General features: G+C 33.1%; 1 protein-coding gene across 1 annotated transcript in view; it reads left to right on the forward strand.

The window, feature by feature from the left end:
* Positions 1-8,348, forward strand: part of GRIN3A (glutamate ionotropic receptor NMDA type subunit 3A) — a 165,321-nt gene extending 156,973 nt beyond the window's left edge. The window contains exons 8-9 of the mRNA XM_072404441.1: positions 1,472-1,545; positions 7,694-8,348. Coding sequence (XP_072260542.1) covers positions 1,472-1,545; positions 7,694-8,027 — 408 coding nt within the window. The 3' untranslated portion in view covers positions 8,028-8,348. The remainder of the gene's footprint in view (positions 1-1,471; positions 1,546-7,693) is intronic.
* The last annotated feature ends 14,275 nt before the right edge of the window (positions 8,349-22,623 follow it).

A 22,623-nucleotide genomic window follows, 5' to 3' on the forward strand; every position in this document is an offset into this window, starting at 1 on the left:
ATGTCAAGCGTGATTGGCTACCATGAGACACCCATAAACCCAGAACAAGCAGTGTCAAGTTTCTGCCTCTGGTTGATCCGCATAAAATATTTCTGCCACCTCTCTATATCAAGTTAGGCTTGATGAGGAACCTTGTAAAGGTCATGGGTAAATCAAACTTTATGGGTTTTTAGTACCTTGTTGAGAAGTTTCCAAACATAACACTGCAAAAAATGAAGGAAGGGATATTTATAGGGCCACAGATCAAGTCTGTTTTCCAGGATGATGTTTTCAAACAATCTTTCTCAGCAGCTGAGCTAGAAGCTTGGGATGCATTCAAGTGGCTGTGTGAAAATGTCCTGGGCAACCATAAGTCTCCTGCATACAAGGAAGGAGTTCAGAATCTGCTTGATTTATACCAGAAACTGCGTTATTGCATGTCATTTAAAATACATTTCTTGCACTAACATCTAGAATTCTTCCTGGAAAATCTTGGTATGCTGAGTGACGAACAAGGAGAATGTTTTCACCAGGACATTCAGTTAATGGAGCACCGCTACCACTGATGGACTACTGATGGATGCTGGACCACCACAATCCAGACAAAGTGTACACAAGAAAATCAGCATTTCTGAAGAAACAATGGTACCTGACTGACACAGTTCAAAAAATCTATACCACAGTGTGCCTTATTTTACATCACACTGAGGATGTATTAAGACTCACTTCAATGGTACTTACATCTTGGTACAAAATACATGCATGTACAGTGTTAACTATAATAGTACTCATAACTCAGGAACTGTATGTGTTATAGAAAAAATGAAAATAGATCTGAAATCTGCTCAATATACTGATATAGAAAAGTTTGCTGTGGTTTCTGATGATTATCAAAACAAATTTTTTGTTGACCAGTGATAATTACGCATCCATATCCCTAAAGTCAATTGTATACCTCACTGGAGCTTCCTGAGTTCAATGTTAATGGCAAGCCTATATATATAATATATATCACCAAACACTAAACTGCAACATTTGTTTCTTTAGAAAGTAAATGTCAAAAACTGTCCATCCTTTTGTATCTTGTTGTGCTCAGTAGTTCCTCCAGCCAACCACTATTACTACAGTATTTTTTACAACATTTTTTTGTATGCCTATTTTAGTGACATTCTTGACTGAAATAGGAGAGCTTCTGTATTTTGTATTTTGGGAATAAGTATTACATCTTCAAAAATGTACTAGTATTTTTATAGATTGACTCATCCTTGCCTCATTGTTTCAAATACTGCATGTATTTGTACACCCAATTTACTGGTACATGTCCTTCTATAACGTATAGCTGTGCAGTGTAAAATGAAAACTTACAACTCTCATCATGGTACATGATTGATATATGCACTATAGGTGGCCATATGTATATTCCATTAGGTAAGCAGTGTGATAAATCTGCAGAATATAACATTATATAATGAGTGCTCTCCTTTTAAAACAGCGTCTTCACAGAGCTCTGAATACATCATTCAATGAGGACAAGTTTCAACAGAAATTAAAACGATTAGAAAAGAGGTAAGCAACTTTTTTTCCCCTTTAAACTCCATATAGAAAAAATACTTATTGGATATGGGGGGTTTATTTTCATACCTAAAACAAAATTAGGTAGTGTACATTAGAAAAAATGAATTTCTATTCATCCAAAAAATGCTAACACATATACAGTTTTTTATATTTATTTTTTTCCAAATACTTAAGTGGACAGTTTTTCTACCCAAATAAAACTCCTAATATACTCCTGTTTGTTCATATTATAGGGATACTGTATATGTACACATTTCCTTTTTAACATTTACCTTAAATCGTTACTATCCCTCCTAATCCTTAATTTTACCTCTAGCTTCATCAATGGTCAATGTGTATATTTTGTAGTTTCTTTCCTTGTTCCTTAATAGTACTTTGACAGCAAGTTACTATTGTTGGTCAAATATCTCACTATTCGATTTGTCAGCTATTCGATCGAATAGGGAGATATTGTTCGGGTGATCGAATGCCGAATTCGAACACCATTAAAGTCAATGTTTGGAGAATTTGGGTTATTTCTAGGGACTGTGATCTGCTCCCCTGATTGCTCTTGCAGTTCTTCACTGATTGCTCTTGTAGCCCTTTACTAGTTGTATGTGTTCTTGGATAGAGTTTCTCGTTCCAAGATCACAGGGAGTCCTGTGTTCCTGGATAGAGAAACTCTATCCAGGAATAGGGATAGTGCTCCCTGATAAGCTGAGGAAAGCCAATCAGAGAGCACTAGAGGTTTTGAATGTGTGTTAATTAACCTCTAGTGCCCCGGGGATCACACACTGTTCAGCTGGGGAAAGGAAAATCCTGATGATGCTTGAGCTGTCATCAGGGTTAACTTTTCCACAGCCAATCAAAGAGCACTATAGGTGATGAATGGGGACACTTGTCCCCATTTAACCTCTAGTGCCCAGGGATCCCACACTGACTGAATCATCCTGTCATTGTGAGATAACCTGTAAAATAAATAAAAAATTAGTAAAACAAATCGCACACATTTAATAAATTACTTTAACATTAATATTTTTTTAACACATGAATTTGCATTGTCGAATCCGAATAGAACACGAATTCGGGTCGAATGTAAGGACAACCCAAATTCGAACACCAACACTACTATTTACCCTGAACACTGAACAGAAAATGTTGTGACTTAGGGTCTCCCTGCCCTCCCTGTTGACTCTGGTCCCCCAATAATTGGATATCTTATCCTGAGCAACCATTCAGTAATCTGCAACTCACGATTTCTGTCCTGTACCTAAAGTGTTAAACATACCTGCATGACAAACCTAAGAATTTACTACAAAACATTCATTCTTAATACCATGTGTAACTGTAGCACATATGTAATTATATTGCTTTGGTTTAATGTACATGAATACTTTTATTCGTTTCCACAGTTATTTTTTTCATAACGACATGTAATTACACTTTGTGAATTTGTTTTTTTCATATGTGTTTGTCTTGTGTTAGAAGATGCCAGAAATAGCTTAGATTCCCCATTTCTTTGTTGTTTGGCTACAGTCCTCATTATTTTTATGATTGTAATCATATAAGAAACAAACACGTTGAGCCATCAATGCAAATTAAGAATGAACTTTGAAGAATTACTTTTGCCCACGCCATTTAGTTTCAGATTAAAGATGTCAGATCAGCTAAATATACCAACTGTTAAGAAAAAAGAACATTATGAATGAATAAAATGTGAATGGATTCTACAGGTAGGTCCTTGGTTACACAAATACCCAAACTTCTACAAAAATAAACTTTAAAAATATTACATGTTTTTAGTTTCTTTGGGTATCTGCTACAAATTCATATATATATATATATATATATATATATATATATATATATATAATAAAACCTGCTATTACATACCTTATTGTACACTAAGTGAAAATATCTATTCCAATATAGTGGAAGAACCAAAAGACTAGAGGGGAAAGGGCTTTATTCATAAGAAAGTTCACACAAATTCAGATTTTGCTTCCATATTTTCCACCATTATATTATTACACCAAATTATTATGCAACATGCATAAAATTTCCCTGTCATTCCCATATAACCCCCACCATTTTACTTTCTGCCTTGATAGCAAACAGGAAACATGATGATGCAATCTCCTCATCAGTCCAATGTTGTATAATTCAACACAAACTAAGAGAATGAGGAAAAGTATATTTCTTTTTTTAGATGTTTTCATTGTTTTTTCCTATTTTAAATTTTAATTTTTTACACTGTTGCAAAATAAAAGAACTTATATTATTTTTATTTACAGACACCCACTGGGGTATTTTAACCTTCCTTTCTGTTAGATAGGCTGCAACTAAACACTTTTACTTTTTATTAAAAAGAGCAATGGTTAGAACCTCTGTCAGTTGACAAAATTTCCCCTCATTGCTGTCGCAGTTCATATCTCCCTGAAACAGACTGCAATAAAACTCCCACTCAATTTTTATAAAATAGTGTTACAGTATTCAAACAGATAAAAAGTGTTGCTGTTTAAATCTGGGATTTCCTACATATTAAACCAGAATATGGGTCATTCACTTCTGTTCTACAAAAATCAAATAACGCAGATATTTGATCAAAATTTGCTGATTTGTGATAACCAACTCTCATAATTGCAGAGACCCTGAATGTAGTATTGTCACTAAATCTACTAAGGAGGTCAGAGGCACCAGTGAAAACAAAACATTTTTATTTAAATCAAACTGAAAGTTGTCTTGTATAGATATAAGGACTGTATTAGGACGCACAGAACACGCCAACGAAAGACCACACCTCTAACACAGCTGAAAGTGTCAAATGCTAAAAATTTAGTCACTTCAAGCGATATAGTTAGAATGCACAGTGTAGGATCAGCAGCAGATAAAAAAGTTTTCTTTTTTCTCTCTCATTCAATTAATGAGTTCCATGTGAGCATTTGTGCTTACAGTGGAATTTGACTGGATTATATTTACCCTCCTCCTTCTATTTACTCTCTTCCAAGATCTAATATCAAGGTACTAACAATCATTTATATTTAAAAATACAAAGCAATATTCAATTTTGTGTTTGGAGTTCCACTTTATTCTGTGCTAACTACTCTATAAAATAAAACAAAGTTGCTTCCAAGACAATAATTTAGAAGAAAAAACAGTGTACATCAACTTGCCCCATTACTCTGTCAAACTTTCACTTTATCCTCTAGACTTGGGTTAAGATGATAAATAGAATTTAAAGATGTTGTTGGTGCCATTTCAGTTTCATGAAAGCTACAGAGTAAAAGAAAACAGATCTAACAGATGATTTATTGTTACACACTAGGCAACGTCAATAAATCATGTTATTATGAAACATGATGAACGGTTTTTACCTGTGCATCATATGCTCTAAGGCATAAGCAAGATACTTAATTTAATTGTTGTGTATGGAAAAAAATATAGTATTTGTCAAAATTTAAATGGAATTCTGACAAACATTTAGACTGCTTAATGGCTTTTCATGCAGGTTTGAACCTCTACGGCATAGAAATAGACTTCAGATAATAAATGTGACATATTTGGTCTAATGCTGTTGTGCTTTTAATGAAAATAAAGGGAACAGGTCTTAGTGCTTAATGAGCAGAAAAATCTCTAAGCTTAGGTAATTTTTTCCACTCTGGCCTGGAACTTCCAAGGGGTGTTAAGTAATTTATTTTAGGAACAGTTACCTTTTACATTTAAACGAAAAGCATAGAATATTTTTAGTGAACAGATATTATGAGATATTAAAATAATGTTTTATTCATATTTTCCCAACGTATATAAAGAAAACCTGTTTCAAATCTGAACAATTCATAAAGGAAGACTGTTTTAAATATGAGCATTACATGAAATTTTATATATTCAAGAAACTGTTAGTGAAATCCCAAAATCCCAAAAAGGTTAGTATATTCAGAAATGGTGTAATAAGGTTATATAAAAAAATCAAATTTTTTTTTATTGTATACCTAAATGAAGTATTTTGCCTATGCCTTAGAACATACAACACACAGGTAAAAACCTTTCATCATATTTCATATTAACATAGTATATTGAAAATACAATGGCACCATTGACACCAGTAAGGTCCATACCCAACAGGATAAATACATGTTCATGAACACATGTTATATCAAGTTCCACATGGTTCAATCAATGTAATAATATGCTTAATACTTTGAAAGATATGCAGGCAAAACAAACAGCTTCAAATCAAAAAGAGTTCTGATTAGCAAAGCAACAGAGCTCCACAAATGGTGTTTTAATCTAACAGAACAGTAAAAAGTTTAGTAAACCATAGTAAATGCAGTCACATTGCTTGTACTGCATTTGTACATTGACATTTTCATTTGCACTGCTGTATTTAAAAAGCAAGCTAAAAAATAAACTTATTTGATTAGGTTTATTTTAGTATATAAATTAAAGAAAGAATTGCATAGGAAGTATCCCCAATAAATATCAATGATTTGAGACAGCCTTCCTAAAGCATTTTAATTAATTTGATAGCAGAGGGGTAACAGGATCTCCTAGGAATTTGGGTTTACATCCTCTTCTTCAAGGTTTGACAGGGCAAGTGCCTACTATTGGTATTTATATGATTGCTTTTTAAACACTATTATGACTATGTATAATAACCAAAATACTATTTAATTATTGAGACCTTTTTTATATATATGATACATCAATATATGACACAGATAATCTGAATCCATCTTAACTTATCTGTGGTGTTCCCCTAAGGAAGAAGTTTCAACCCTGCAAAACGTGTCAATACATTTAAACCATCACCATCAAGTCTTTTTGAAAAAATGTTTTGTGTATAAAAATGTTATGATTCAGACATGTTTCAAATGTAATGGTTTTGTTGGTTTTAATTAAGCATTTAAGTGTAAAAATGTTAAAAAAAACTTTTATTGGTATATTTATTAAACCTACAATTATTATTTTTATGAAAATGTTATTATAATTAAACCACATAGCTCCCTACTTCAATTGGGGTTGGTAGTTAGCTACTAAACTTTCCCCCTCAACTATCAAATTCATTAGTATTTAATTTGTATCATTAATTTTATTTGTGTGAAATCTTTATTTTACATGCAAAGCCTGTAAAATAAGGTCCTATCTTTGGAGGGAGGGGATATGTCCCCCTCTGAGTCCTTAAGTTGTATGATTTCTTGACTGTTTCACAGCATAGCTGTTTTCCTAGCACCATTTATCTGGTGTTTTTCTTTGACGTTTGTTACTTCAAGTACAAAAAATATTCAATATTCATAAATGTGTGCCATATTTAAATCAAATACATATTTAGTTCAAAATTGTTTATTAGTCTTGAGCATAATAAATAACTAAAAAACACTAATTACTAATTAACTAAAAAACACTGTATTACGTATTGCAGTGCTGTTACAAATAATACAAAGGTTTTTAGTATCCATAATTTTTTAGCAAAGTAATTTTCAATAAAACTTCATGTCATATTTTGCAATTAGTTTTTTTTTAAACTTTCAAGTTAATATTTTGTTATTGTAATTTAACTAAAAAACAAACATACTGTTCTAAAAGTACATTTATTTTGGTTTCCTCTGTTGTCTAATTTAGCTTAAACAGTTATCTTCAAAATATAGGTTAATTGCAGAGCAAACAACAGTTTAGAACTGGAAGAGCCATACTGTATGGGACGCATGATTACTTTTCAATTAAATTCACCATTTACTCTGCACACTTGGTGTCCTAATTTCAATTTCATATAAAGATTAAGTAATGGCAACAGAATAAAACAGAGATGTCACAAGTTTATGAGATTTCTATTATATCAGAAATTTAGATCTAACTTTTTTTAGATGTCTTCAGGATCTTAAAAAAAATGGCTAACTCTTGTTATCAAGAATCAGATATAGAAAAAAGTGACTGTTTGTTGAAGCCTCCCTTGGTTTCCCCAGGTTGGGATACCCACCTCACCAGAACCATTGTGCTGTAAACATTGTAAACAAGTTTATCATTTAAATAACTTTTAAGAAATCCCCTTCAGGTTTGCTGGATCACCCAGGTTCACACATCAGCAGTTTTCCTTTGCAATTTTTTTATAATTTAAAATTGTTTTAAATATTTTTTTAATAAAATGTTTATCATTTTCTTTTAGATGTAATGCAGGAAACAGTCAGCAACGCGTGTGGAATACAGGCAACCAGAACTGTAACAGGAGAAAATATATACTCAAAGAAGCACACAATGAATTAACGTTCCGGCATCAGCAAGATTTGCCTCTGCCCCAGTTAAGGAGAGAGACTCCAAAACTGCTCACCACCACTAATGGGAAAACAGAATCCCTTAACCTACCTAGAAATTCTGTGGTACAAGAACTGTCAGAACTGGAAAAACAAATAGAGGTTATAAAGCAAGAACTGCAGATAGCTATGAGCAGAAAGCATGAACTGGAAGAGTACCAGAGAAAAAACAGGACTGCTAAGTCTTAAAAGCAGCATTCAAGTTTTAACATTAAGAAACTTTATGACCGACACAAGTCATGTCAAAGACAGACTCATTTTGGTCACTACACAGGAAATCTACATGAATCATTTCTCTACTTCTGATGAGATTTGTTTGTCTTTTTTTGTAAGATATAACATGTATTTCTCTAGTGCGTGAACTGTCATCTGGTATTAAAATGTGACCTTGGACTCTTTTCAACTGAGAACCACTTCTGCTCTTCTGTCCCCTCTATGGTATTAAATGAAGGTTTTCACTTCTAAGCCCCTTAGTGTGCATTAATAAAACTGAAACGGTTTTGAATTATCTCCACCGAGTCCTTTGCTAGTATTTTTAACTTTTATGAAGGAAATCTGCATTTAATGTGTGTCTGTGAAATTGAAATTTCAGCAGTTTGAGGCTAGTGGAGAACGAGGGTGAAAAATTAATTACTCGTCCGCTCTGTAATGGACTTCTAAAGAAAGTGCTGTAACCTATTTGATGATATTGAAAAATGATTACATTTTTGAAGAGGTCAATGAAAGACAAAATAAAGATTTTATGTGTATTGGACTTTGGGAGTATTTCAGAAGGGTTCCCAAATAGAAACTTAATGATTGATGTTTGCACTTTTGTGGAATACGTGTTGAACAAGGGAAGTTTATAATAAAATTCTAAGAAACAGGAAGATTGTGAAAAAAATACATTTAAATCTGTGCTATAATTTATATCTTGACACTCATTTCAGTTTGACAAATGTGTACCTAATGGCACTAAGTTAAAGGATGGTAAAAAGTTTGTTTTTCACAAGTTAAATGTGTATTGATTTTGATATGTACAGTTAGTCCAAGAGCACAGGGCTGAATTATAATGAGAAGCCAGTGTAAGTACCAGTAAAACACATCAGAATAGCTGCTATGTAACTCAGTGCATCTATCATGCAGACAAGATATAGGTAAATGTCATCAAGAAAAACACCTGTGAGATTAGGCCCTGGTTGAAGTTACCACTTCTTTTTTCATGAGTCAAGTATTAGTTTAGGAGCATTAAATCTAGCCCGTTTTACTAAGTTACTGTCCTTGAAGTAATATGACATACAACGTGTGGCATTGGATCCTTCTGTTTTTAACCAATTACCTTGTTAAGCTTTGTCATTGTGACAGAGTAATTTTAAAAGTTTAGTCCAGTAGTAGTATATGTTTGTTGTAGTTGGAGTTCATAACCCTCATCACATCTACTATCTCGTAGGGAAACCATTTTACATGCTTCTCTGATATTGTTTCTGATGCTGCTTTTTTTTCTATGTAGTCTATAATATTTATTTTAGCATTTTTGGTATGATTCAAAAGAATGTGAATACATTTTTTCTACTGTGCTGCCATCACCCTAATGCTAATATAGGTTGATGGAAGAAGCTATGGAATTTGTAAAATGGAGCTTTTAGCCTGATAATTCAACCTGCCACTGTATGAAAAATCATTTTCCAAAGACCAACCTTTTATATAAAACTGTCATTCTACGGAATGATTTAGGAATTGGTGTATTATTCACAAGAATAAAATCTATTTACCCAATTGGCAAAACAAGACAAAATGTATCTATTGGTCAATCTACAACAAATACACTTAAGCATGTCATAGTGAAACTGGTGTACAATTAATGGATCTTTGATAAAACCCTAAAATTATTTGCCATTTTTCAGTCTATCCTATCTAACAGTAACTGTGTATAGAGGTAGTGGTATTGCTCCCACTAGCTCTCTAGCTGTCCTGGATAGCAGCATGTAAATGTTGGGGAAGACTGAGATCACACTTTGTGCCGACATAACATGCCATGCCTGGTATTCCCAGAAAAGAGTTAGATACAGACTCCTGTGTCCTGGGGTGCATTGGCAACTCATTCAGACTTCCATAGCAAGATACACAGTAACATGCAAAAAAACACAAGCATTGCATACATTTAATTAAAGCCTAAAATATACTCTACTTTTGAAAGTAAGGCAATATTTTGTGTGCCTGCATATAACATTATCCTTTTTCCCTAAATGGCTAAGATCCTTTTTTTTCTACTGACTGAGATCAAGTAATTTAAAATAGTAAATAGTTCCAGCCAAAAGGAAAGGAAGAGATGAATAAATTGAACATGAAATTAAAACAGAAATTAAGTATATTCAAATTTTACACAGTGATTTTTTTGGGAAATTAACATGGCTGTGACATCGAGACCATAAATACCTTAGATCAGGTAATGTTAAATGGGGGAGCAGGAATGGCAGATGTCTCAAAAAACTGAAAACCTACAGATAGTAATGCATGAATTCAACAAAATAGGCATATGTTATGTTATTTTCTGAAGAGTATAAAGCAGGTTTCCCCTAAATATTTAGTGACTGTGATGAAATGGGCTAGGGCTTTAGGAGTGTGCGGTATGATCAGTTCATATATTTTTTTATTTGGCCTTGGAGACACGTGCTGCTGTCACAGCTAGGGACACCCACTTTGAAAGAGAAAACAGGTTAGGGGGGACACCTGTGTAATCTGCAACAGAGAATTAAAATGACAGAGACAAACAGAACCCTTATCCAATTCACTGATCAGACTGGTTCTCTTTCCCAAGCAAATATATGATCACGTAAAATGTTTGGTTGACATAGATCAGTTTAGTTTGTAGCTATCTGGGTTTGCCCAATCAATTTGATTCTAACTATTTGTTTAATACTCCACCCATTTTCAGCACAAATAATGAAATGCCTTACTTTTAAAATGGAAATTAAAGTTTGCCTTATAAGGAATTAATGATTGTTAGAGATTTGAGAATATTAACAGTAATATACAATTACATAAAATAAATATATTTATGGTGGACATTTCATTTCTTTCACACATGTAAATACGTGTAAATACCTTGAAATGTAGGATTAAATACTGTGATGTGTACAAATTTCTTGAAGCACAGATATAGCAGAAGTCAATAAAATCATTCAAACTCATTTAGAAGTCTCTGGATCACGATTCAATAATGACTTCTCAAGTAATTAATGAATTTTGTGTTTAATTAGTAAATAAACCTCCTATGGGGAGGCAAATTGGCTAAAAGCTAACAGAACTGTTGGTAGCTTTAACAGACCACTATTTAATTGAATAATGTATTCATTGAAAAAATGCATTTGTAAATAGTACCCCATTTTGTTTTCATAGCATACTAATGTCTCCTGCACAGTAGGCAGAAGGAAAGAAGTAGGACTCCAATCAAAAAACACTCCAGTGCATTACACAGTGGTGCTAACAGGTAACCACAGGAATAAATCTCATCAATAAGCTGCTCCTTTATTATCCTGTCACAAACAAGGCATTCCTTAAATAATCTGTGACTGTCACTATTAAAAATGTTAAATCAAGAAAATCATGTAAAGGAAGACCAATGCAATGTGGAAATCAACAGGAGAAATGAGAAATCATTTGGGGACCCTGGTATTTGAAAACCCTGTAATTGTTGGTTGTTCTGAGGAGCCCACTTAGGAAATGGGGTGGTGTGTGATGGTGCACATACCTATTTTCTTTCACAAGTATTTTATTATACAGTCTTGTTTTACACACAACTTTTGTTGCATAATATGTCTTGAACAAGATTTTTGTGTCAGTGCAGGTTAGTGATCTCCAGTGTAGAATTATTTAAGACCTTCTGCCTATAATTGCTATTGTTATTCCACTGTATAAAAATGCAGTGGGACCTCTCTTGCCTGTCCACCCTTCCCCATAAAACAGAAAATGCTTCTCCAGAGGAATCTGAGTGTCATATGTATGATGATCATTTCTAAATTGTTGCCTCAAACAATTACAAACCAGAATTTCAATGGAACAGTTTTTCAGTTGCAACACCAAATGACACAAGGAGGACCAGTGGTATGGAGGGCAATACCAGTGCTGTTCAAAAAAACTTGCTTGCTTACAAGAACAAACCTTGGACACATAACCACACCATATCCATACTTTAGAAAAAAAAAGTATTGTAGTGTTTAGGCCAATTACTGAAGGTTAATCTTTATAAAGATTTTAAACCTGATGGATATATTTTCACTGTCTGGGGGTAACAAAAAAGGTTGTTCCAATGTCGGAAAATGCAAACACCAAAGTGCTTTTGCATATGCCTCCTAATGCATATGCAATGTTATTATTAATTGCTTCTAGTAAAGGATGTACATAAAGACGAAAATAAAGAGGCATTGTAGTAATGCATGGATGTTATAGAATTTTACAAGAATCCTTTTGAATGTAGTAAATGTGTTTCCATAAAAGCTTTCCATACAATTAGCCTTACCTTTCTCATCCTCCTTTCTTTATAAAAAAAAGTGTAAACGTTAGATAAAGTGATACATTGTTCTATATTCCAATGCCCTATTTAATGCATTTTACTTAGCCACCTTTTTGCCTATAATACTCTATTTTAAACATTTTTTTAAAGTAAATACGCAAATAAACATAAAGTTTCTTGTTTTATTATTTCCATAAATCTATTTTATTCATATGTCTTCCAGTTAACTATTTAAAAAATGTTTATTTCAGCCAGTAGAGGGAAGGAGGGCCATCCTCTGACTTTGTGTGATGAATATAAAATATGTGATTCTAATGATATTTTATGTCTAATAAACATGAATGTTTTGAATTACCAACATTTTGCCCTGCACATAATAAAGTAAAATAAAATATGTGCCAAAATATTACAGTTTACCTTTTAAATTGGGTTGTAAACAGAAATTGGTAAAAATACTTTTAAGTATTTAAACATCCATTGAAGTGTGGAACTGTACATATGTTTCTATCAGTATTTATTACTAGCTTTTTATGTAAGTGAATTTGTGTTTTTTCTTGAGCGGCCCTATAATGTAAAAAAACAAAACAAAAAAAGTTCAAATAAATAAGCCCAGGATTTACTGTTTAAAACTGTTTAAATTGTACTTTTAAGTAAACCTTAGAATGATTATGAGTGAAAAACTTGTTATTTTAAATAAAGTAAAAGTAAAAATTTCCCCTGAAAAAATTGCTAGGATGTAAAATAGTAGCCTATAAAGTATTAATATTATACTATCACTGGATGTGATGGCATCATCCTTTCCAGGAAGATTTTTGGAGAAGGATTAGAAGCCCAAATTTCCATTGTTTTCTTACCAGGTTTGGACTGTGCTCTATTACTTCATATATAACTCATGAAGTCATTTATGCCAAGGTACTGTTGGTGGAAGATGGGGATACGGTAAGTATAAAAAATCTAATTTGTTTCTTTTCACGTAGATGTATATAGTGTTAGCAGGCAATTGGTATAGAGGGAAGGGATCATTATAAACTAAGCTCCCTTTCAACATTTAAATTCCATTTATGTCTACTAAAAAGGCAGGGCTGACAGTGCTGGGGTTGCTTGGACACTTTACATGTATTCCAGAAGCTTTCACAAGATATAAACACTGATCATTTAGTGGCACCTAAGAATAAGAGACCAAATCAACAATAGCAGAAAATGTGCTGATCGCAATTTCTTATGGTGGGTTTGGTAAGAAAAGGCATTTCAATAAATGTATATTTATATACAGTATGTCTATATTAAAATTTGTAGTTGAAAAAATAATGGCCAAAATCATCTCCTTACCTCTGGTAAGCACTTATTTTCAAACATTAGTCTTTGCTGAGGACATATGGTTTTTAACAAGCATGGCAGCAGATGCCAATAATAATTTCTTGTACCAGGATCGATATAGATCTAGCCAGGCATATCTGGTTTGGTTGTATATGTCCTCAATGACATTGCAGTTGAAATGAAGTGCTGGAAGTCATACCATAGGGATAATAGGCATGTGGGTTTCCTGCAAATGAGCAGTGTTTGTTTTTCCTAATGATGAACCCTGCTGATACATGTCTGGAGAAGAATTTTTGATTATCCTATTTCTGCCCATTTTCACCTTGACTTTTTTGTTTTCTTTCATAATTCCTGCATTGCAATTGCTTGCTTTTTGTAAAATCATTATAGGATCAACAAAGTACATCTGTCAAAGAAGTCATTATTTTAAGAAAGTAGTTCTTTGTTTTCACAGTCATAAAATATTTATACATTCTAGGTGATCCCAGTATTTTCTAAAAAGTTAAAAGAACATCATGCTTGAAGAAATCCTGTATTATTTTGCAGCTTCCAAAGTTCTTCTGTTCCATTGCAAAAAAAGAACAAAGTTGTTTGCTGGAGAGTGTAATAATGATGTTTTCAAAGTACCGTATCTTTTAAAACAGCATGATGCCATTTATTAAGGTGGATGTGTCACTTTTATTGGGTACAATTGTGTTCTTTCTGCGATCACACACTATACTGACATTTTACTATGCAAACAGAGTTTGCTGATCATCTGTATTTTAAAACACATCAGAATTACTTTTCAGTAAGCCTATTTTCAAAAACATAAATCACAAATAATGCATATCAACAGGCAATAAGTACAGTCTGTCTATTATTCTAGCTGAAAATACTTAAATTGCACCTTTTTGTTTAGTATGGAACACTGGGTAAATGACAACTCCTTCAGTATACACATTCTTTAAAACCTTCCTGTACTCTCATTTTTTAGAGGAACATTCCAATCAAAATTAGGAATGAGGTCTAACTACCGTTCACTTCATACACAAGTAGCTATATTACACCATGCCACTCTCATGCCTCCAACTATTGTGTTGCTTGTAAACTTGAATTTGGCATTATACTGTAATAGTCACCCACTCCACCTTCTCTCATATGTCTTAGCTCCTGGGCATTTAACTTTAGATCACTATGGCTTTTTCCTCTGTTTTACCTCCTGCCCCCATATATGAGGGTATTACTTATATAAACCCCTAAAGCTCTCTTGGTTCTTCTAAAAAAAAGTCAGTCTCTTTTCTATTAAGCTCTGTGTTTTTATATTCTTTTAGAAAAGCTTATCTTGGTAAATCGGGTTTCTAAATTATAAACATGGTAAGGTATGGAGGTGTTTAGATTTTTTACATAATGCAAAATTTTAATTATTGCTTGAACATGCCTTTAATCATTTTACTGTCACTGTAACCATTACAGCAAAACTCTCAAAGGCTAACATCCAGCCGATAACTATAAAGCAACCCTTTTTTTGACACGTCAGAGGTGTAATTTTATTTTATGCTAATATCAACAATTACCTTTAAAGTACTGAGCTATAAAAGGTTTTTAATTAATTTATTCTTTACAACTTGTGAGTATATAATTTTTTGACATTTTCAGGGGTTACATTTGGTCTTATCTGATGCTTATTGTGAAAATTGGTAGATTAATTTTTGTTTGTGTATTCTAATTTTTTTTAATAAGGGATAGATTTAATAAACATGCCCAAAAAATCTTGTTCCATAACCGAAACGATCATGTTTTAATTATGTTCCCACCTTTTCAGAAGATACCAAGTTGTCAGGGTAATTCATTTTTAATGTTTTAATAACTCAATAAAGTGAGTTTTACTATGTTAGTGAAAAAAAAAAAATAGAAAAACTGGACAGGCAATGAAAAAGTTAAGGAAAGGGTCATGTAAGTTTGAATTCAATTATGCTGTTGGAAATTTTTCATCCTTTTAAGCTAAGCAAGTTATGAAATCTCTTCTAACACTCAACAGCTTCCTACTGTGTCATTAATAACTCAAAGAAAGCAGTGTTTTGAAAAATATCAGGAAACACTTGTCCAGGGCATCATTATGTCTTTTTTTAAGTATCACAGTAGAATTAGTAATAGTGTACAGAAGACTGTTACAATCAGTTTCCAATATATTTATTATAAAAGCTCAAAAGGTATTTATCAACATTAAAATGAAAGTGTTACAGATTGCTGTATGACTGTTGGGATGTTAATGGAATGGGAAAATGACCTTAGGATATTAGGAATCAGGATTATAATCAGGATTATTGAAAAAAAGGCCATCATATTTAAAACTTTTTGGTTAATATACTACAGTCCGTTTTTGGAAGAGCAGACAAACTAGAACCATGGATCAGAACCTGCAACATATCTATACTAAGTAATAACATATTTAATGTACAGCACTGCGTAATATGTTGGTGCTTTATAAATCCTCTTTAATAATATTAATAACATATAACCATTTCCTATATAAGGGAAATCTATGAGCAATGAGCACATTATTTCCCAAAATTCCCAAATGCCACAGATCATAAGCCAAATGAAGTCTTCAGTTTGCTAGTTTACTTGACAGGTACCTAGAATTTAGCATGTCAGTGGATACCAGCTATTCTTATCTGTACAATTATTTTATTTCTGTTTTAACAGCTTTTAAGGATTGAAAAACTTGTATTTTCATGTAATAGCCAACCTGTTGAAGAACATCATCCTGCTCACTGATGTAGCCGCAGAACAGAGATTTGAGAAAGGTGTTTAAATGAGTCCACATCCTCTATTTACATAAGATGTCAATGCATGCTGTCATATGTGTATCTATGACCTTTTGTGTTTTAAGAAACACTGTGCAGTAGGACAGGGGAGCAAGGGGAGTCAGTAATCTCTCTGCAAAGGTCTGACATGCCATATTGCTGTATTAAAGCCAGAACTCTCATGAGTTTGTCATCAAAGAGAAAAGAAGAACAGATGCTGCTGGTCCCACTAATTTCAAGGAAGAACAACAACAATCAGTAAGGTTTCCACCCCATATAATTGATAACCCCACTCGAATGTGGTTGTCCGGTAAACATATCCATCAGACCATTACTTGATTTTTCAGAGAATTACCAGATATGACAGCTGTCCTTTGATTTATATTAACCTAAATAGATTTTAGCAGTTTCAAAAAAACAAAACAAATGCCAGGCCATTCCAGGCAAGCTACAGCACTCAACGGAAGTGCTAAACCTGAGCTTATCATGACGGCCCAGCATTTAGCCCTATCTATAGGCATTTTGAAACTGCAGCACAAACGTACATTATACCTGAAATATTTTTTTCTATTTTACTGTGAAAGAGCTGCGCTATTATCCCAAATGCCCTTTCAAAGCAAACCATCTTGATACATGTTTTGCTAGTATAACATCAGGAATAGCCTGAAATGAGCATCCAGCAATTCACTTAACAGTCATGAATGCTAAAGAGAAAGAAGCAATGTGCAGTAAACACTATAAACTACTGCTAGAAAAGACATTTTAGTCATTGCAATCATAAGCTACTAGGAAATTCTGTCTCGCTTTTACCTCTTTCATTAACCCAAATGAACATTTGATATGTCACACAGTGAGCAAAAGTATAGCAGAAACTAGCTCTGAAAGCAGCCCAGGAAGAAACATCCAATGCTTGTTATCATCTCTGTCTCCTTGTCTTTCTCTGCTTTTCACTGTCTGTTGTTGAGAGATAACTGTCTTGTGTCATAGAATTTTTCTTGTTTCTGGAATCTCTTAGGAGATTAACTAGCTAAACATAAATGCTTTTAGTCTTATTAAAATGATATCATGTCATAGATATGTTGCAAGAAATTTGAATAGTTGACATGGCGCAGAGTGACAAGGAGCCTTTGATAAAAAAAGAACAAAGCAAAGAACAGAATAAAAATAGAAGATATGGGATACTGAACTCATCAATGCTAGAAAGCTGTATCTTGCTTGCAGCTGCAAATCAGGCCCATTGCAGGAAGGTGTATGTTCTCTGAACTTTTGCTGCTTTCCTGCTCACCCATACTAACAGTTGAAATATATATATATATATATATATATATATATATATATATATATATTTACTGGGTATATAAAATAAAGGTAAAAACTAAAGCATCACCATCATTGTCACTATTGGTTAAAAGAGAAGCACCAAAATGAGAAACTGTTTCTCAGTACCACCTCCAATGCTTGCACATCTTTTTAGATGATTGAGAATATGTTTTAAAAATTGCCAGGTAAATCTCAAAAAAGTTTTATTTGCACATTATTTGATTCTTTTGAAATTCTTTATATTATTCAGGTTTCTTGGGAGTTGAGCATCTGATTATCTGATTTACAGACACTGAAGCTTGTCACTGCATGACCAGCTATGCGAAAACAAGGATAGATTATTTGAAACTTTACATTTGTGTAAAACTTTGGGAAAAAGTAAAAGAAAATATTGAAGTTAGCACTGTTTGAAAAAATGTAAATTTCAATCCTAAGGGCTTGTTGCTGTATGTATGTTAGAATCTGGATGTAATCATGAAACCAAGCAAGAATTTACTAACATGTTATTTAGTGCCAAATTTGGTAAGTCAGGATCACAGTCAATAGTGAAAAGGTCATTTGGGTTTGATGAAGCCAGTTTTATTTTTGTAAAAAGTGTAGAAAATGTATAAGCAAGCTACACAGACCAAAATAATTACTAACGCCCACCTTCTTACCTACTTACTAACTACCTACCTACTACCTACTTACTAACGATTTTCACAACATTATTGTGTTTTATTCAAACCGCCATTTGTTTTGCATTTGAAATTCATGAACCCATTTGTTGGGAATCCATTGAAGCAAACCTTAGAACACTATCATTCTGTATTATAGGTGGTTGTCAGGGGAAATTATCTTGGGAGCATTCCCACCTATAAAAAAAAGATTGGCAAGTTAAACAACCCATTAAAGTTTACCACTAACTCAAGTTTGCAGCTTATTTAGTCATAATCCTTACTTAAGGCATGGTAAATATTATGCTTTATATTGTGGTAGTAATAAAATATGTTTTACTTCATTACCAATAATTCTCAATTGGGATTATGCGTTTTGACAGGTTTTAAAAATAGTATTATTACTTTATATTTTTTGTGAAGACTTTTAAATGTTTTATGTTCTTGAATGTCCAAGGTCCAGAAACAGTGACATAGACTAGAGTGACCCCTCTTGGGGTCTTGGGTCCTGGGAGACTGACTCAACAGCCCAAATGGGAATCCAACACTCAATATATTTTTTTTTAATTAAAAGATTTATTTATTCTATTTATACATTAGTTTGGTGTTTTCGTGTGTTACAAATTCTTAATGAATTATTAACAATATTATTAAGCCTATTTAATTACATTATTGTTGTTTGAATAAAAAAACTTTAGTATTTAACTACAATTGTATTTGTTGAATAAAAAAATACTTTCCACAAAACATGCTGATTCAATTCTAATAGCAATTAAAATCCATAGCATGCTCTTTATTTTAACATTTAATGCAGCCAGTTTTGACATATAAATTGCCAAAAAATGGAACAAAATACAGAGGAACAATTAAAAACAAAAAGAGGCTCCCAAAGCTAAAAGTAACACAAGGAAGTTAAAGCCAAACTGTGGGAATCTGGTGGGACTGAGAAACATACTTGCCCAAAAGGAGGGATTACAGGAAAGAGTATGTGTGATAAAACTGCACTTTTCACTGAATTATTATTATCAATGTTTTAGAATAAAGAATAAGCTGAGCAAAATGTATATGGGTACTATTTTGGATGTTTATACCTTGCTATATATGTTGATTTTTTTAAATCACAGATCATATATATATATATATATAGGTATTATGAACTGCAGCATTTTTGTCAATATTTTCTAACGCAGACATTTTGTGTGTGTTAATATCATAATGGATATTGATGCCTTCCTTTGGCATATGCATAAAATGTCTGCTGCAAATGATTTCTAAATACAATATGTTGGCAAAAAGCTAACGTTCTCATGTTGTGACGTGGTTGGAAATACAGCGCACAGCCTGCTGAAGAGTACACAATAAATAAAGCTTTACTTTACTTTGCTGAAAATTTCACTTGTAATTTGGAAAATACATAATGTAGTATGAAATGTTTTATATATATTATAACCCATAACCTGGCAAGTTAAAGTGTTGAACCCAGAAGAAGAATCTATGTTTAGCCATCAAAAACCACACATTAATGCTGCTTTGGTCACAATAATATTAGTAGAGTGTTAAGAAGAGAAACCCCCTAGACACATGACAGATGGAAACCTTTTCTCTGGTCTCATTAGATTAGGAATTACACTGAAAGACATTAGGTGACATGACTGTGGATTTTGTAAATTGCTGGAAAAGATGTTAGAGTTATATAAATGCATTAATAAACAAACCACTATTGCATTTTCCTGGAGCCTCTAATGTGTTTCCTAAAACCTCAATGGCTAGTCACTAAGGGCCAGTAGATGACAGTAATAAACTACAAAAACATATAGTAAATGGCCACTTTAACCACTTTAGGCCCCATGCTCTTTTCTCTCTAACCTGAATTCCACAGGATTGTTTTTTTTGGTTCTGTACATTATACCTTTTACCATTTGCAGTTTACTGTTACATATTATGCATCATTCTTTGGGGGGACAGATATGGCCTTCATTTGGTTCGATATATTTGGATTGATATATTTTTGGATCGATATATTTTATTTCCAGCTTTAATTAGGAGTAAATAGTTATAGCAAATAGTAAATAGTTATATACAAAAAAGTATATTGTTTTCCAAATATCCATTGTTATGTTATTTACTGCAAAATATATCCACAAAGTCTACTGATTCAGATCACATTAGTGTGATTTTATTTAATGTATCATAATCATCAAACTTTAAGGGCTCTCTTTATAAAACGTGGAATCTAACATTCCCTGGTGGGAGTCTATAAATGCTATTTAAACACATGGATTTGGAAGATTTCCACCATGGAATGTATGCATTGTACTTTCACTTTGCTTTATTTCCCTATGAATGCTACTTTGCAAGGCACACAGGAAAAAGACAGCTAGTATACATTCATGTATGTATTGTAATGTTGTTAGTGTATCATTAATGTAAGATTATGTTAAATTATTGAGGGCACAATTTAGCACAGCTGCAACTTTTTTCACAAATTTGGTATAGCTATTAATTCAACTGAGCTTGCCTATGTGAGCATTTGTGTTTTAGTTTATTGATTTTTATAACTTTTTTTACACTATTTCCTTGTAGATAGGCAGATGTAGCATCTCTGTCCAAGCCTTTATACGGAGGAAGGGCCGTGACATCACCAGTGACATAATTTCTGTTCCAATGTACTCTGGATGATGGAGCAACAACTTCAACATTTCCATCAATAAAGGTGATGCATATTAGCTTTTATGCGAGGTCTGCATCTACCATGCACATGGTTATCCCGATATATCAGTACAATTTTCGATGTATCTTCACAGTAATATATAGCAAATATCAGAAAATGTGGACCTCTTCCCTAAATCCTACACAATCTTTTTTAGAAGCTTTTAGAATCTTTTGTAAAACTAAAATTTTTAGGATGACACCTGGGCAAATGATCCATAACAGCTAGTTAATTTATGATTCTAAAAAAATTCAGGGCATACATGACTTGGCTTTAAATTAAACATAATATTAGATTGATGAAGTCATTATTAAAGAAACCAAGTATCTGGTAACATTGTACAGCAAAAGGTGTCATAAAGCCAAGATCTACCCAGTGTTGTACCTGAAGGTGGGGGGGGGGGGGGTCTCACATTGGGTGCCTCCACTCAGGGGTTGTTGTGAGGCCTTACAGTTTCTAAGCAGAAGCAGTGGTGTCAAAGAAGTGAGATCACTTTTAAAACCATCTCTTATCACTACAACCCCAGAAGAAGATCAAGCTCAGATTTATGCTTGGCTCAACCAAATGAACAATAGTATGTTTTTTTTAACTGTATTAGTAAGACAATCAAAATATAGAAGCATCCATCCAAACTAAGAGAGCACCCAGTACCCCACTGCACATATGACCAAGCACTCACCTTAGAAAAGAGGAAAGATTTGTGTTACGCACCTCTTCCTCAAAGGCACCTGATTGGCTCTTTGTTTCTGTCATCTGCCAATTGACATCCCAGCACATGATTTCAACCAGTCAGAAGCTGCATGTGGAAGGGTGTCGTCAAATACAAACTTTTGTCTAGATTTTTGTATTTTTGTCTCATTAGGATAATTCAGTTCACCTATGCTGTGAACTAGACAGTAAGTGATATTGAATGGTATTTATCAAATGTGAAAAGATCTGCTGTAAGACAAATGTCAAAGAAACCTTGCTACACATTAGAATATTTCCTGTTCCACTGCTGTTCATGCAGCAATTTCAGATTTTGTAAATATCATTTCTTTTCTTCTTTGATTATGTTGTGGATCCAGAAACAGTATCTCAAAAAATGAATAACAACTGGATACTGGTTCTATTTCCTCACAGCTCTCAATAGAACATTAAAACAATACCACATATTGTTTTAAAATTTTGTTATTATATTTCAAACGGCTATGAAAATACATCTCAAAATCTAGATATATCTACACATAAATACACTAGGGTACACGATTCCATTCTCAGCAACAACACAAACTACAAAGAGGGATCACTCATAAAGCAATGTTTTTTAGCAACATTCCCCTGTGGAGAATCAATCAATGAGATTGAAATTACAGTATGTGTCAGCCATGTTGGCATGTGTTTCCTCTGGCCTCTGAGGAATAGCCAATGACATGTCTATGAAATTTATAAAGTGCTTTGTGATATAGTAGATACATAATATTAGTAATATATATATATATATATATATATATATATATAT

The sequence above is a fragment of the Pyxicephalus adspersus genome, chromosome 3 (assembly GCF_032062135.1).
Source record: "Pyxicephalus adspersus chromosome 3, UCB_Pads_2.0, whole genome shotgun sequence".
Taxonomy (NCBI): domain Eukaryota; kingdom Metazoa; phylum Chordata; class Amphibia; order Anura; family Pyxicephalidae; genus Pyxicephalus; species Pyxicephalus adspersus.